Raw genomic sequence first — 17,389 nt, 5'->3', positions numbered from 1 at the left:
TGTGAGGGGCATCTGTATACCTGGCACTGTGGGGGCATCTGTATACCTGGCACTGTGGGGGCATCTGTATACCTGGAACTGTGGGGGCATCTGTATACCTGGCACTGTGGGGGGTATTTGTATACCTGGCACTGTGAGGGGCATTTGTATACCTGGCACTGTGAGGGGCATCTGTATACCTGGCACTGTGAGGGGCATCTGTATACCTGGCACTGTGAGGGGCATTTGTATACCTGGCACTGTGAGGGGCATTTGTATACCTGGCACTGTGGATCTTGCACCGCACTATTGGGGGCATATGTGTATCACGTCCCATTTTAACTGGCCACATCCATTTTTTGGGCGCGTGCGCGCCTCCGGCGCGCACACACAGTAACTCTAAGGGGCAGACCTACTGGGGGGCAGGGTCATTTTTTAAGTTGAAAATTTTTGTATGGCCCCCGAAGGATTTTATAAATATCCAAATGGCCCTCGGTAGAAAAAAGGTTCCCCACCCCTGTATTAGACGTTAAATCTGATAGGGTAGACCGGATAAACTCAATATGTCCTAATTAGCTCCTTGCCTGTCAAAATTGTGACTACATCATCCGATGGGAACATCGGATGATGTAGTCACAATTTTGACAGGCAAGGAGCTAATTAGGGTAGACAGGATAAACTCAATGGGGTATATTTACTAAGCTCACGATTTTGACCGAGATGGTGTTTTTTCTTCAAAGTGTCATCTCGGGAATTTACTAAACTCAAATCACGGGAGTGATGAGGGCATTCGTATTTTTTTGGAACTCCAAGAAAAAAATTACGAATGAATACACCATCTGTCAAATACGCCTGTAATTTGGTAGAACTCGGTAATTTACTAAAAAGTGAAATTCACAAACACTGCCGGCAATAGCCAAACACTGCCGTGAAAAAATACAAATCTTAAAAAAAAAAGTGCTAAAATAAAACAGACCTGCTTTTTTTTACCGTGTTCTGATAGGCATGCACGGATCCATGAGATCCGTGCATGTTTATCAGTGGGAAAGTGTTAAATTTGTTGAAAAAAAATGCATAGGGTCCCCCCTCCTAAGCAAAACCAGCCTCGGGCTCTTTGAGCCGGTCCTGGTTAAAAAAATATGGGGGAACCCCTGTCACTTTTTCCCCCATATTTAATCAACCAGCACCGGGCTCTGCGCCTGGTCCTGGTTCCAAAAATACGGGGGACAAAAAGCGTAGGGGTCCCCCGTATTTCTGAAACCAGCACCGGGCTCCACTAGCGGTGAGGTTACTTTCGGTCAACCGCTGACCACAAAGTTCCCACCATTGGTTACAATGGAGCGCATAGGCGCTACATTGTATCACTGCCGTGTGCTGCCTGACAGACACTACAGGAGCACACAGCCAATCAGGAGGGTGCCACGACGTGGCGCTCCCTGATTGGCTGAAGGAACCCTCTTAGACAGAAGTCAGGGGGGGTTCCTGGCAGTCGGGGAAAGGGGTCCCATGTGAAAACATGGGGCCCCTTTCAGTGCGTGGTCGGGTGTCCGTTTTTTTATTTTGCAAAGTACGTGGATTACAAATAGAACAGAAGAGGACCGATCTACACTGGATTATGTGAGTAACATTTTTCCAACAGGTACCCCATGGATTCTACATGGAGAAGAGGACCGACCCTCGTGTGAACATAGGTAAGTATGTATGTTTGGAGGTGTGGATGTATCTAATAAACTTTTACTTTCAAGGTGTGTGTCTCCTGTTTTTATTGGGGTATTTTTTTTAGTACTAGTACTACTACTACTAGTACTACTACTACTAGTACTACTAGTACTACTACTACTACTACTACTACTGGTACCAGAGGGCCCGGTTTTCCTCCGCATGCTGGTACTTGTGGTTCTCCAAGTACCAGCTTGCGGGGGAGGCTTGCTGGGACTTGTAGTACTGCTACTAAAAAAAATAATAAGAATTTACTTACCGATAATTCTATTTCTCGGAGTCCGTAGTGGATGCTGGGGTTCCTGAAAGGACCATGGGGAATAGCGGCTCCGCAGGAGACAGGGCACAAAAAGTAAAGCTTTACGATCAGGTGGTGTGTACTGGCTCCTCCCCCTATGACCCTCCTCCAAGCCTCAGTTAGGTACTGTGCCCGGACGAGCGTACACAATAAGGAAGGATTTATGAATCCCGGGTAAGACTCATACCAGCCACACCAATCACACCGTACAACCTGTGATCTAAACCCAGTTAACAGTATGATAACAGCGGAGCCTCTGAAAAGATGGCTCACAACAATAATAACCCGATTTTTGTAACTATGTACAAGTAATGCAGATGATCCGCACTTGGGATGGGCGCCCAGCATCCACTACGGACTCCGAGAAATAGAATTATCGGTAAATAAATTCTTATTTTCTCTATCGTCCTAGTGGATGCTGGGGTTCCTGAAAGGACCATGGGGATTATACCAAAGCTCCCAAACGGGCGGGAGAGTGCGGATGACTCTGCAGCACCGAATGAGAGAACTCCAGGTCCTCCTTAGCCAGGGTATCAAATTTGTAGAATTTTACAAACGTGTTCTCCCCCGACCACGTAGCCGCTCGGCAGAGTTGTAATGCCGAGACCCCTCGGGCAGCCGCCCAAGAAGAACCCACCTTCCTTGTGGAGTGGGCTTTTACCGATTTTGGCTGTGGCAGGCCTGCCACAGAATGTGCAAGCTGAATCGTACTACAAATCCAGCGAGCAATAGTCTGCTTAGACACAGGAGCGCCCAACTTGTTGGGAGCATATAGTATAAACAGCGAGTCAGATTTCCTGACTCCAGCTGTCCTTGAAATGTATATTTTTAAAGCTCTGACAACGTCCAACAACTTGGAGTCCTCCAAGTCGCTTGTAGCCGCAGGCACTACAATAGGTTGGTTCAGATGAAATGCTGACACCACCTTAGGGAGAAAATGCGGACGAGTCCGCAGTTCTGCCCTGTCCGAATGGAAAATCAGATATGGGCTTTTGTAAGATAAAGCTGCCAGTTCTGACACTCTCCTGGCCGAAGCCAGGGCTAGTAGCATGGTCACTTTCCATGTGAGATATTTCAAATCCACAGTTTTTAGTGGTTCAAACCAATGAGATTTGAGAAAGTCCAAAACAACATTGAGATCCCACGGTGCCACTGGAGGCACCACAGGGGGCTGTATATGCAGCACTCCCTTAACAAAAGTCTGGACTTCAGGAACTGAAGCCAATTCTTTTTGGAAGAAAATCGACAGGGCCGAAATTTGAACCTTAATAGATCCCAATTTGAGACCCATAGACAATCCTGATTGCAGGAAATGTAGGAATCGACCCAGTTGAAATTCCTCCGTCGGAGCACTCCGATCCTCGCACCACGCAACATATTTTCGCCAAATGCGGTGATAATGTTGCGCGGTTACTTCCTTCCTTGCTTTAATCAAAGTAGGAATGACTTCTTCCGGCATGCCATTTTCCTTTAGGATCCGGCGTTCAACCGCCATGCCGTCAAACGTAGCCGCGGTAAGTCTTGAAACAGACAGGGACCCTGCTGAAGCAAGTCCCTTCTCAGAGGTAGAGGCCACGGATCTTCCGTGATCATCTCTTGAAGTTCCGGGTACCAAGTCCTTCTTGGCCAATCCGGAACCACTAGTATCGTTCTTACGCCTCTTTGCCGTATAATTCTCAATACTTTTGGTATGAGAGGCAGAGGAGGAAACACATACACCGACTGGTACACCCAAGGCGTTACCAGCGCGTCCACAGCTATTGCCTGCGGATCTCTTGACCTGGCGCAATACCTGTCCAGTTTTTTGTTGAGGCGAGACGCCATCATGTCCACCATTGGTCTTTCCCAACGGGTTACCAGCATGTGGAAAACTTCTGGATGAAGTCCCCACTCTCCCGGGTGAAGGTCGTGTCTGCTGAGGAAGTCTGCTTCCCAGTTGTCCACTCCCGGGATGAACACTGCTGACAGTGCTATCACATGATTCTCTGCCCAGCGAAGAATCCTTGCAGCTTCTGCCATTGCACTCCTGCTTCTTGTGCCGCCCGCCGTGATGTTGTCCGACTGGATCAACACCGGTTTTCCTTGAAGCAGAGGTTCTGCCTGGCTTAGAGCATTGTAGATTGCTCTTAGTTCCAGAATGTTTATGTGAAGAGACGTTTCCAGGCTCGACCACACGCCCTGGAAGTTTCTTCCTTGTGTGACTGCTCCCCAGCCTCTCAGGCTGGCGTCCATGGTCACCAGGATCCAATCCTGTATGCCGAATCTGCGGCCCTCCAATAGATGAGCACTCTGCAACCACCACAGAAGAGATACCCTTGTCCTTGGAGACAGGGTTATCCGCTGGTGCATCTGAAGATGCGACCCTGACCATTTGTCCAACAGATCCCTCTGGAAAATTCTTGCGTGGAATCTGCCGAATGGAATTGCTTCGTAAGAAGCCACCATTTTTCCCAGGACTCTTGTGCATTGATGTACAGACACCTTTCCTGGTTTTAGGAGGTTCCTGACAAGCTCGGATAACTCCTTGGCTTTTTCCTCCGGGAGAAAAACCTTTTTCTGAACCGTGTCCAGAATCATCCCTAGGAACAGCAGACGTGTTGTCGGAATTAACTGGGATTTTGGAATATTCAGAATCCACCCGTGCTGTTTTAGCACTTCTTGAGACAGTGCTAATCCCATCTCTAGCTGTTCTCTGGACCTTGCCCTTATTAGGAGATCGTCCAAGTATGGGATAATTAATACGCCTTTTCTTCGAAGAAGAATCATCATCATCTCGGCCATTACCTTGGTAAAGACCCGAGGTGCCGTGGACAATCCGAACGGCAGCGTCTGAAACTGATAGTGACAGTTCTGTACGACGAACCTGAGGTACCCCTGGTGTGAGGGGTAAATTGGAACGTGGAGATACGCATCCTTGATGTCCAAGGATACCATAAAATCCCCTTCTTCCAGGTTCGCTATCACTGCTCTGAGTGACTCCATCTTGAACTTGAACCTTTTTATGTAAGTGTTCAAGGATTTCAGATTTAGAATAGGTCTTACCGAGCCATCCGGCTTCGGTACCACAAATAGAGTGGAATAATACCCCTTTCCTTGTTGTAAAAGGGGTACCTTGACTATCACCTGCTGAGAGTACAGCTTGTGAATGGCTTCCAAGACCGTCACCCTGTCGGAGGGGGACGTTGGTAAAGCAGACTTCAGGAAACGGCGAGGTGGATCCGTCTCTAGTTCCAACCTGTACCCCTGAGATATTATCTGCAGGATCCAGGGATCTACCTGCGAGTGAGCCCACTGCGCGCTGAAATTCTTGAGACGACCCCCCACCGCCCCCGAGTCCGCTTGAGAAGCCCCAGCGTCATGCTGAGGCTTTTGTAGAAGCGGGGGAGGGCTTCTGTTCCTGGGAAGGAGCTGCCTGTTGCTGTCTCTTCCCCCTTCCTCTGCCTCGTGGCAGATATGAATATCCCTTTGCTCTCTTGTTTTTAAAGGAACGAAAGGGCTGCGGTTGAAAAGTCGGTGTCTTTTTCTGTTGGGGAGTGACTTGAGGTAAAAAATAAGATTTTACTTACCGATAAATCTATTTCTCGGAGTCCGTAGTGGATGCTGGGGTTCCTGAAAGGACCATGGGGAATAGCGGCTCCGCAGGAGACAGGGCACAAAAAGTAAAGCTTTTCCGATCAGGTGGTGTGCACTGGCCCCTCCCCCTATGACCCTCCTCCAGACTCCAGTTAGATTTTTGTGCCCGGCCGAGAAGGGTGCAATCTAGGTGGCTCTCCTAAAGAGCTGCTTAGAGAAAGTTTAGCTAGGTTTTTTATGTTACAGTGATTCCTGCTGGCAACAGGATCACTGCAGCGAGGGACTGAGGGGAGAAGGAGTCAACTCACCTGCGTGCAGGATGGATTGGCTTCTTGGCTACTGGACATCAAGCTCCAGAGGGACGATCACAGGTACAGCCTGGATGGTCACCGGAGCCGCGCCGCCGGCCCCCTTGCAGATGCTGAAGACAGAAGAGGTCCAGAATCGGCGGCTGAAGACTCCTGCAGTCTTCTAAAGGTAGCGCACAGCACTGCAGCTGTGCGCCATTTTCCTCTCAGCACACTTCACACGGCAGTCACTGAGGGTGCAGGGCGCTGGGAGGGGGGCGCCCTGGGAGGCAAAATGAGTACCTATAAAGGCTAAAAATACCTCACATATAGCCCTAGAGGCTATATGGAGATATTTAACCCCTGCCTGATTTCTCAAAATAGCGGGAGACGAGCCCGCCGGAAAAGGGGCGGGGCCTATCTCCTCAGCACACGGCGCCATTTCCTCTCACAGCTCCGCTGGTCAGGACGGCTCCCAGGTCTCTCCCCTGCACTGCACTACAGAAACAGGGTAAAACAGAGAGGGGGGGCAAATTTATGGCGATATTTTTATATAACAAAGCAGCTATAGGGGAGCACTTATTATAAGGCTATCCCTGATATATATATAGCGCTTTTGGTGTGTGCTGGCAAACTCTCCCTCTGTCTCCCCAAAGGGCTAGTGGGTCCTGTCTTCATTAGGAGCATTCCCTGTGTGTCTGCTGTGTGTCGGTACGTGTGTGTCGACATGTATGAGGACGATATTGGTGTGGAGGCGGAGCAATTGCCAAATATGGGGATGTCACCTCCTAGGGGGTCGACACCAGAATGGATGCCTTTATTTATTAAAAAGGTGGATTTCCCGGCTGTAGCCGTGGCCACCAAATCCGATAGACCGACACCAAATAACTCCTCCCCTTTATACGGCAAAACTTCCATATGCCGTTTTGAGTCCGCATCGCCTGACCACTGTCGCGTCCATAAACTTCTTCTGGCCGAAATGGACATAGCACTTACCCGTGATGCCAGTGTGCAGATATCCCTCTGTGCATCACGCATATAAAGAAATGCATCCTTTATTTGCTCTAAAGACAGTAAAACATTGTCCCTATCCAGGGTATCAATATTTTCAATCAGGGACTCTGACCAAGCTACCCCAGCACTGCACATCCAGGCTGTCGCTATAGCTGGTCGTAGTATAACACCTGTATGTGTGTATATACTTTTTTGGATATTTTCCATCCTCCTATCTGCTGGATCTTTAAGTGCGGCCGTCTCAGGAGAGGGTAACGCCACTTGTTTTGATAAGCGTGTGAGCGCCTTGTCCACCCTAGGAGGTGTTTCCCAGCGCGCCCTAACCTCTGGCGGGAAAGGGTATAAAGCCAATAACTTCTTTGAAATTAGCATTTTTTTTATCGGGGGCAACCCACGCTTCATCACACACCTCATTTAATTCATCTGATTCAGGAAAAACTATAGGTAGTTTTTTCACACCCCACATGATACCCTGTTTTGTGGTACCTGTAGTATCAGCAATATGTAACGCCTCCTTCATTGCCAAAATCATATAACGTGTGGCCCTACTGGAAAATACGGTTGATTCGTCACCGTCGCCACTGGAATCAGTGCCTGTGTCTGGGTCTGTGTCGACCGACTGAGGCAAAGGGCGTTTTACAGCCCCTGACGGTGTTTGAGGCGCCTGGACAGGCACTAATTGATTGTCCGGCCGTCTCATGTCGTCAAACGACTGCTTTAGCGTGTTGACACTATCCCGTAATTCCATAAATAAAGGCATCCATTCTGGTGTCGACCCCCTAGGAGGTGACATCCCCATATTTGGCAATTGCTCCGCCTCCACACCAATATCGTCCTCATACATGTCGACACACACGTACCGACACACAGCAGACACACAGGGAATGCTCTTAACGAAGACAGGACCCCACTAGCCCTTTGGGGAGACAGAGGGAGAGTTTGCCAGCACACACCAAAAGCGCTATATATGACAGGGATAGCCTTATAATAAGTGCTCCCTGTATAGCTGCTTTAATAATATAGTTTTGCCACAATTTTGCCCCCCCCTCTCTTGTTTTACCCTGTTTCTGTAGTGCAGTGCAGGGGAGAGCCTGGGAGCCTTCCTGACCAGCGGAGCTGTGTGAGGAAAATGGCGCTGTGTGCTGAGGAGATAGGCCCCGCCCCTTTTTCGGCAGGCTCGTCTCCCGCTCTTTAGTGGATTCTGGCAGGGGTTAAATATCTCCATATAGCCCCCGGAGGCTATATGTGAGGTATTTTTAGCCAAAAAAGGTTTTCATTTGCCTCCCAGGGCGCCCCCCTCCCAGCGCCCTGCACCCTCAGTGACTGCCGTGTGAAGTGTGCTGAGAGGAAAATGGCGCACAGCTGCAGTGCTGTGCGCTACCTTAAGAAGACTGAGGAGTCTTCTGCCGCCGATTCTGGACCTCTTCTCGTTTCAGCATCTGCAAGGGGGCCAGCGGCGAGGCTCCGGTGACCATCCAGGCTGTACCTGTGATCGTCCCTCTGGAGCTAATGTCCAGTAGCCAAGAAGCCAATCCATCCTGCACGCAGGTGAGTTCACTTCTTCTCCCCTAAGTCCCTCGTTGCAGTGATCCTGTTGCCAGCAGGACTCACTGTAAAATAAAAAACCTAAGCTAAACTTTTCTAAGCAGCTCTTTAGGAGAGCCACCTAGATTGCACCCTTCTTGGCCGGGCACAAAAATCTAACTGAGGCTTGGAGGAGGGTCATAGGGGGAGGAGCCAGTACACACCACCTGATCGTAAAGCTTTACTTTTTGTGCCCTGTCTCCTGCGGAGCCGCTATTCCCCATGGTCCTTTCAGGAACCCCAGCATCCACTAGGACGATAGAGAAATACACATTTTGACAAAAAGGCCGTCAGCCCCCCATCCGCCGCCCTTGGATGGGGGGGGGGGGGGGGGCAGCCTCGGGCTTCACCCCTGGCCCTTGGGTGGCTGGAGGGGGGGGGGGGGGGGGGGGGAGGAGACCCCTTGATTGAAGGGGTCCCCGCTCCTCCAGGGTACCCCGGCCAGGGGTGACTAGTTGGGTATGTAATGCCAGGGCCGCAGGGACCAATATAAAAGTGTCCCCCGGCTGTGGCATTATGTATCTGGCTAGTGGAGCCCGGTGCTGGTTCCAGAAATACGGGGGACCCCTACGCTTTTTGTCCCCCGTATTTTTGGAACCAGGACCAGGCGCAGAGCCCGATGCTGGTTGATTAAATAATAAGAATTTACTTACCGATAATTCTATTTCTCATAGTCCGTAGTGGATGCTGGGAACTCCGTAAGGAAAATGGGGAATAGCGGCTCCGCAGGAGACTGGGCACAAAAGTAAAAGCTTTAGGACTACCTGGTGTGCACTGGCTCCTCCCCCTATGACCCTCCTCCAAGCCTCAGTTAGGATACTGTGCCCGGACGAGCGTACACAATAAGGAAGGATTTTGAATCCCGGGTAAGACTCATACCAGTCACACCGTACAACTTGTGATCTGAACCCAGTTAACAGCATGATAACAGAGGAGCCTCTGAAAGATGGCTCACAACAATAATAACCCGATTTTTGTAACAATAACTATGTACAAGTATTGCAGACAATCCGCACTTGGGATGGGCGCCCAGCATCCACTACGGACTATGAGAAATAGAATTATCGGTAAGTAAATTCTTATTTTCTCTGACGTCCTAGTGGATGCTGGGAACTCCGTAAGGACCATGGGGATTATACCAAAGCTCCCAAACGGGCGGGAGAGTGCGGATGACTCTGCAGCACCGAATGAGAGAACTCCAGGTCCTCCTCAGCCAGGGTATCAAATTTGTAGAATTTAGCAAACGTGTTTGCCCCTGACTAAGTAGCTGCTCGGCAAAGTTGTAAAGCCGAGACCCCTCGGGCAGCCGCCCAAGATGAGCCCACCTTCCTTGTGGAATGGGCTTTTACAGATTTAGGCTGTGGCAGGCCTGCCACAGAATGTGCAAGCTGAATTGTACTACAAATCCAACGAGCAATAGTCTGCTTAGAAGCAGGAGCACCCAGCTTATTGGGTGCATACAGGATAAACAGCGAGTCAGATTTCCTGACTCCAGCCGTCCTGGAAACATATTTTCAGGGCCCTGACTACGTCCAGCAACTTGGAGTCCTCCAAGTCCCTAGTAGCCGCAGGCACCACAATAGGCTGGTTCAAGTGAAATGCTGAAACCACCTTAGGGAGAAATTGAGGACGAGTCCTCAATTCTGCCCTGTCCGTATGAAAAATTAGGTAAGGGCTTTTATAGGATAAAGCCGCCAATTCTGAGACACGCCTGGCTGAAGCCAGGGCTAACAACATTACCACTTTCCAAGTGAGATATTTTAAGTCCACAGTGGAGAGTGGTCCAAACCAATGTGATTTTAGGAACCCCAAAACTACATTGAGATCCCAAGGTGTCACTGGAGGCACAAAAGGAGGCTGTATATGCAGTACCCCCTTGACAAACGTCTGAACTTCAGGAACTGAAGCCAGTTCTTTCTGGAAGAAAATCGACAGGGCCGAAATTTGAACCTTAATGGACCCTAATTTTAGGCCCATAGACAGTCCTGTTTGCAGGAAATGCAGGAAACGACCCAGTTGAAATTCCTCTGTAGGGGCCTTCCTGGCCTCGCACCACGCAACATATTTACGCCAAATCCGGTGATAATGTTGCATGGTTACATCCTTCCTGGCTTTGATCAGGGTAGGGATGACTTCATCCGGAATGCCTTTTTCCTTCAGGATCCGGCGTTCAACCGCCATGCCGTCAAACGCAGCCGCGGTAAGTCTTGGAACAGACAGGGTCCCTGCTGAAGCAGGTCCTTTCTTAGAGGTAGAGGCCACGGGTCCTCTGTGAGCATCTCTTGAAGTTCCGGGTACCAAGTCCTTCTTGGCCAATCCGGAGCCATGAGTATAGACCTTACTCCTCTCCGTCTTATGATCCTCAGTACCTTGGGTATGAGAGGCAGAGGAGGGAACACATACACTGACTGGTACACCCACGGTGTTACCAGAGCGTCCACAGCTATTGCCTGAGGGTCCCTTGACCTGGCACAATACCTGTCCAGTTTTTTGTTGAGGCGGGACGCCATCATGTCCACCTTTGGTTTTTCCCAACGGTTCACAATCATGTGGAAGACTTCAGGGTGAAGTCCCCACTCCCCCGGATGGAGGTCGTGTCTGCTGAGGAAGTCTGCTTCCCAGTTGTCCACTCCCGGAATGAACACTGCTGACAGTGCTATCACATGATTTTCCGCCCAGCGAAGAATCCTTGCAACTTCTGTCATTGCCCTCCTGCTTCTTGTGCCGCCCTGTCTGTTTACGTGGGCGACTGCCGTGATGTTGTCTGACTGGATCAGCACCGGCTGACCTTGAAGCAGAGGTCTTGCTAGGCTTAGAGCATTGTAGATGGCCCTTAGCTCCAGGATATTTATGTGAAGTGATGTCTCCAGGCTTGACCACAAGCCCTGGAAATTTCGTCCCTGTGTGACTGCTCCCCAGCCTCTCAGGCTGGCATCCGTGGTCACCAGGACCCAGTCCTGAATGCCGAATCTGCGGCCCTCTAGAAGATGAGCACTCTGCAACCACCACAGGAGAGACACCCTTGTCCTTGGTGACAAGATTATCCGCTGATGCATCTGAAGATGCGACCCGGACCATTTGTCTAGCAGATCCCACTGGAAGGTTCTTGCGTGGAATCTGCCGAATGGGATTGCTTCGTAAGAAGCCACCATCTTTCCCAGGACCCTTGTGCATTGATGCACTGAGACTTGGCCTGGTTTTAGAATCCAACCGTGCTGGCGCAGCACTATCGGAGATAGTGCTACCCCGACTTCCAACTGTTCCCTGGATCTTGCCCTTATCAGGAGATCGTCCAAGTAAGGGATAACTAAAACTCCCTTCCTTCGAAGAAGAATCATCATTTCGGCCATTACCTTGGTAAAGACCCGGGGTGCCGTGGACAATCCAAACGGCAGCGTCTGAAACTGATAGTGACAGTTCTGTACCACAAACCTGAGGTACCCTTGGTGAGAAGGGCAAATTGGGACATGTAGGTAAGCATCTTTGATGTCCAGAGACACCATATAGTCCCCATCTTCCAGGTTTGCAAACACTGCTCTGAGTGACTCCATCTTGAATTTGAACCTTTGTATGTAAGTGTTCAAGGATTTTAGGTTTAAAATTGGTCTCACCGAGCCGTCCGGCTTCGGTACCACAAATAGTGTGGAATAGTACCCCTTTCCCTGTTGTAGGAGGGGTACCTTGATTATCACCTGCTGGGAATACAGCTTGTGAATGGCATCCAATACTGCCTCCCTGTCTGAGGGAGACGTCGGTAAAGCAGACTTTAGAAAACGGCGAGGGGGAGATGTCTCGAATTCCAATTTGTACCCCTGAGATACCACTTGAAGGATCCAGGGGTCCACTTGCGAGTGGGCCCACTGCGCACTGAACTTCTTGAGACGGGCCCCCACCGTGTCTGCTTGTAAAGCCCCAGCGTCATGCTGAGGACTTTGCGGAGGCGGGAGAGGGCTTTTGTTCCTGGGAACTGGCTGTTTGTTGCAGCCTTTTTCCTCTCCCTCTGCCACGGGGCAGAAATGAGGCGCCTTTTGCCCGCTTGCCCTTATGGGGCCGAAAGGACTGCGCCTGATAATACGGCGTCTTCTTAGGTTGAGAAGCTACCTGGGGTAAAAATGTGGATTTTCCAGCAGTTGCCGTGGCTACCAGGTCTGATAGACCTACCCCAAATAACTCCTCCCCCTTATAAGGCAATACTTCCATGTGCCTTTTAGAATCCGCATCACCTGACCACTGCCGCGTCCATAAACCTCTTCTTACAGAAATGGACAGCGCGCTAACTCTTGATGCCAGTCGGCAAATATCCCTCTGTGCATCACGCATATATAGAAATGCATCCTTCAAATGCTCTATAGTCAGTAATATACTGTCCCTATCTAGGGTATCAATATTTTCAGTCAGGGAATCCGACCACGCCAGGCCCGCACTGCACATCCAGGCTGAGGCGATTGCTGGTCGCAGTATAACACCCGTGTGAGTGTATATACATTTTAGGATATTCTCCAGCTTTCTATCGGCAGGTTCCTTTAGGGCGGCCGTATCAGGAGAGGGTAGTGCTACCTGTTTAGACAAGCGTGTGAGCGCTTTATCCACCCTAGGGGGTGTTTCCCAACGTGCCCTATCCTCTGGCGGGAAAGGGTACGATGCCAATAACCTTTTAGGAATTATCAGTTTTTTATCGGGGGAAACCCACGCCTCATCACACACTTCATTTAATTCCTCGGATACAGGAAAAACTACAGGCAGTTTATTCTCACCAAACATAATACCCTTTTTAGTGGTACTTGTATTATCAGAGATATGCAATACATTTTTCATTGCTTCAATCATGTAACGTGTGGCCCTAGTGGAAGTCACGTTTGTCTCCTCATCATCGACACTGGAGTCAGTATCTGTGTCTGACATTTGAGGTAACGGGCGTTTTAAAGCCCCTGATGGAGTTTGAGACCCCTGGACAGGCACAAGCTGAGTAGCCGGCTGTCTCATGTCGTCAACTGTCTGTCGTAAAGAGCTGACACTGTCACGCAATTCCTTCCATAAGCTCATCCACTCAGGTGTCGACTCCCTAGGGGGTGACAACTCTATAATAGGCAATTGCTCCGCCTCCATCTCATTTTCCTCCTCAAACATGTCGACACAATCGTACCGACACACCGCACACACACAGGGAATGGTCTGATAGAGGACAGGACCCCACTAGCCCTTTGGGGAGACAGAGGGAGAGTATGCCAGCACACACCAGAGCGCTATATATAGACAGGAATACCACTATAAAATGTGCTTTTCCCTTTATAGCTGCTGTTAGTATTAAAACTGCGCCAAATTAGTGCCCCCCTCTCTTTTTTACCCTTTTCTGTAGTGCAGGACTGCAGGGGAGAGTCAGGGAGACGTCCTTCCAGCGGAGCTGTGATGGAAAATGGCGCCCGTGTGCTGAGGAGATAGGCTCCGCCCCCTTCTCGGCGGCCTTTTCTCCCGCTTTTTGGTGAGTTCTGGCAGGGGTTAAAATACATCCATATAGCCCTGGGGGTTATATGTGGTGTATTTATGCCAGCCAAGGTGTTTACATTGCTGCTCAGGGCGCCCCCCCCTAGCGCCCTGCACCCTCAGTGACCGAAGTGTGAAGTGTGCCTGAGTAACAATGGCGCACAGCTGCAGTGCGCTACCTTGTTGAAGACTGATGTCTTCTGCCGCCGATTTTTCCGGACCTCTTCTTGCTTCTGGCTCTGTAAGGGGGCCGGCGGCGCGGCTCTGGGACCGAGCTCCGAGGCTGGGCCTGTGTTCGGTCCCTCTGGAGCTAATGGTGTCCAGTAGCCTAAGAAGCCCAAGCTGGCTGCAAGCAGGCAGGTTCGCTTCTTCTCCCCTTAAGGTGTGTACACACGGTAAGATATTTTCTTCCGATTCTGACTATATAGTCAGAATCGGAAGAAAAGATAGTGCAGATCGCAAGGTGACAGTCACCTTGCGATCCCGATCCGATGCCGATGCGCGGCCCCGCGCGGTCGGCATCGGCAGAAAAAATAGGCTGTGCAGGCAAGTCAATCCTGGCTATCTCTATAGAAGAGATAGTCAGGATTGACATCGCACATAGCCAGCATCGCAAGCACACTCATTATGTGCTTGCGATACTGGCTAAGTGCCGACCCGGCCCCCTGTCGCACGGTGAGAATCGGATAAGTCCGAATCTCACCGTGTGTATGCACCCTTAGTCCCTCGATGCAGTGAGCCTGTTGCCAGCAGGTCTCACTGAAAATAAAAAACCTAAAACTAAACTTTCACTAAGAAGCTCAGGAGAGCCCCTAGTGTGCACCCTTCTCGGCCGGGCACAAAAATCTAACTGAGGCTTGGAGGAGGGTCATAGGGGGAGGAGCCAGTGCACACCAGGTAGTCCTAAAGCTTTACTTTTGTGCCCAGTCTCCTGCGGAGCCGCTATTCCCCATGGTCCTTACGGAGTTCCCAGCATCCACTAGGACGTCAGAGAAAATGCTGCGACAGCTCTGTGGACTGAAGGCTAATCCTCACCCACAACTATGCAAAAGTCCATCTCTAGGTGGCTCGGTAATCAAAACAAGTGTGATGTTGTTCAGTCCTACACTAGTTAAAAATACAACTGCAGCACCGCTAGCAAATCACATTACTAGTGAAAGGTATTACTATTTATAAAGGCGCCACTAGTGGTTCACAGCGCCATACATACAGCACACATTAGAACAATATGGGGTACACACAACTCAACATTACAGTAACTAAAAAACTATACTGTAGTTAACAATTATGGTGCCCATACACTTATGAGATTATCGGTACTAGCCTTCGATTTAGACCACATCTGTGAGAGAAATCGAAGGATCGTATGCACATTTTAGTACCTTTCGACGCGATGCGCGGGCACGCCGGTCGAATATCGAGTCTCAAGATATTATGTGCTGCACCTAATATTTCTCGTATCGCAGTGCGATCGCAAGTGTGTCTAAAAACACGTGCTATATATCACACTGCGATGTGCGATGGGCACCCGCCAGTGACGTGCCCATCACGTGATTACCATGTGATCTACCACATGGTAATCAATTTGGCAGTTCAGGTGCGATTTCATCGCACATGAACTGCCGGTGCGATGCCCCGCGATGTTGCGGGGCATCGCACAAGTGTATGGGCACCATTAGGCCCACAATTTTCAGCACACAATAGAGCGGAGATGTAAGGAAGTAAAGTAGTAATCGGCATACTACTAGGGGCGGGCAGCTGTTGGAAGAGGTGAACGGTTACGAGCGAGAGGAGATGTGTGCATAGATAGTCACTGAGTAGGAGAGCGCTATAATTGAAGTGCGTGAGAAGAGAACTGTGAGAACAGGGGGGAAGAGGGCCCTGCTCTAAAGAGCTTACAATCTAGGGGGAGGGAGAATATAGAAAGGTGACATAAGGCGCACGTAAAGGGAAGGTGGCCTGATGGCAGGAAGTAAGCGAGGCAGAGATGGCCAAGGTATGAGGTATATCAACTTGTATAAATAATTAAAAGTTTAAATTACATTTCTTTTTCCCTAGCCCAATAAACCACTGTAGGCAAGTGGGCTAATGAATGGGATGCGGTCAAGATCCCGCCGGGCGGAATCCTGGCGGTCGGAATACAGACACCGAAATCCCGAGCGGCACAATCCCGACATATTCTCCCTCTGTGGGACACCCATAGAGGGAGAATAAATTAGTATGCAGAGCGTGGCGAGCACAGCGAGCCCGCAAGGGGCTGCGTTGCGCTCGCCCCCTTGTCGGGATTGTGCCAGTAGGGATTCCGGTGTCGGGATTTCGTACTCATCCCTAATGAATAGCTGCATGAAAAAACAAAGCAGTGGCAGGGTTATGGACTGAATGGTAGTAAACACATCACATAATAGACAAATGGCCATACTGGTTAATACAAAACAGTGATAAGTTTGTGGACAGCTCTAGACAGGACAAAAAAAAAACGTATCATGCAAGCGGACAATATAGTTGCAGTTGCCATAGACACCATATGCAATATGGCATGTTCTACCAGTCTAGAAATAAATGTAAACATTTGGTTGCTATGGGCAACACCACCTTTTCTGCGTTTACCTATGCAAGCTTTTTTCGTCAAATGGCCAATAATGAAAAATAAAAGGGTAGAGACAGCACATACAACCTGGAACAACCCAAAACTAACGTGAAATCATTCACATGTAAAAGATGTATATGATGCATGTATTGTAGACTGATGACTGGATAGGACAGGACGCACCCCTGTGCGTGACACGAAGACTGCACATAGCAATACATACACCAGCAACCAGACACTATAATGACGCTGCTGCATGGTTACCGAGTGCTCCCAATGCCGGTGTGCTACACCAAGCCGGGCAACACATACACAGTACGAGGCGGCGGCTAACATAATAAAAGCGTGCGGCCCGCATTACCTTCCCCCTTGCCCAGTATCCGGCAGCACAGGTTCTGCAGCAAGACATTTGGAGACTTCTGATCCGGCGTCGCCATGCTGAGAGTGTGCTGTCTACGCGACGCACCCTGAGTGCTCCTCTCAATAAAGTCAGCCGTTAACGGTCACCCAGCGGCGCCATTTTAACAGAACGCGCCGAAAGCGACTGTCAGTTCCCACAATGCTCCGCTCCGTGCTCTGCTGTTGTGACAGCGGCCCCGTACTCTGTGAGGCTGAGCTCATTCAGTGAGTGCCTGTGTGTAGCTAGCTGTCTGTGACTGTGTGTGTTACTACTGTCTAGAATACATACATGAATTTCTCGATTAAAGTTTAAAAAAAAATATTTAACAAGCTACAGTTTTATGATAGACAGCCTTGATTGAATAATTATTCTCAGCACCGTAGTGTTATCAAGAACTGATGAACCCGATAAAAGCGTATATAAATACATAGAATAGTGCATTATCCCAATATAATCAACAAAAACCC

General features: G+C 49.7%; 1 protein-coding gene across 2 annotated transcripts in view; it reads right to left on the bottom strand.

Moving 5' to 3' along the window:
• Positions 1-17,188, bottom strand: part of TUBGCP3 (tubulin gamma complex component 3) — a 634,372-nt gene extending 617,184 nt beyond the window's left edge. Inside the window, exon 1 of one of the 2 annotated variants that reach the window (XM_063953156.1) lies at positions 16,884-17,188. In XM_063953156.1, the coding sequence (XP_063809226.1) occupies positions 16,884-16,959 (76 nt within the window). In that variant the 5' untranslated portion in view covers positions 16,960-17,188. The remainder of the gene's footprint in view (positions 1-16,883) is intronic. The other variant, XM_063953155.1, reaches the window with a different exon arrangement.
• Positions 17,189-17,389: the final 201 nt, after the last annotated feature.

Source organism: Pseudophryne corroboree, chromosome 2 (assembly GCF_028390025.1).
Source record: "Pseudophryne corroboree isolate aPseCor3 chromosome 2, aPseCor3.hap2, whole genome shotgun sequence".
Lineage (NCBI taxonomy): Eukaryota > Metazoa > Chordata > Amphibia > Anura > Myobatrachidae > Pseudophryne > Pseudophryne corroboree.
Note: the sequence above shows the minus strand (reverse complement) of the source record. Positions and strands in the feature narration are given on the sequence as shown.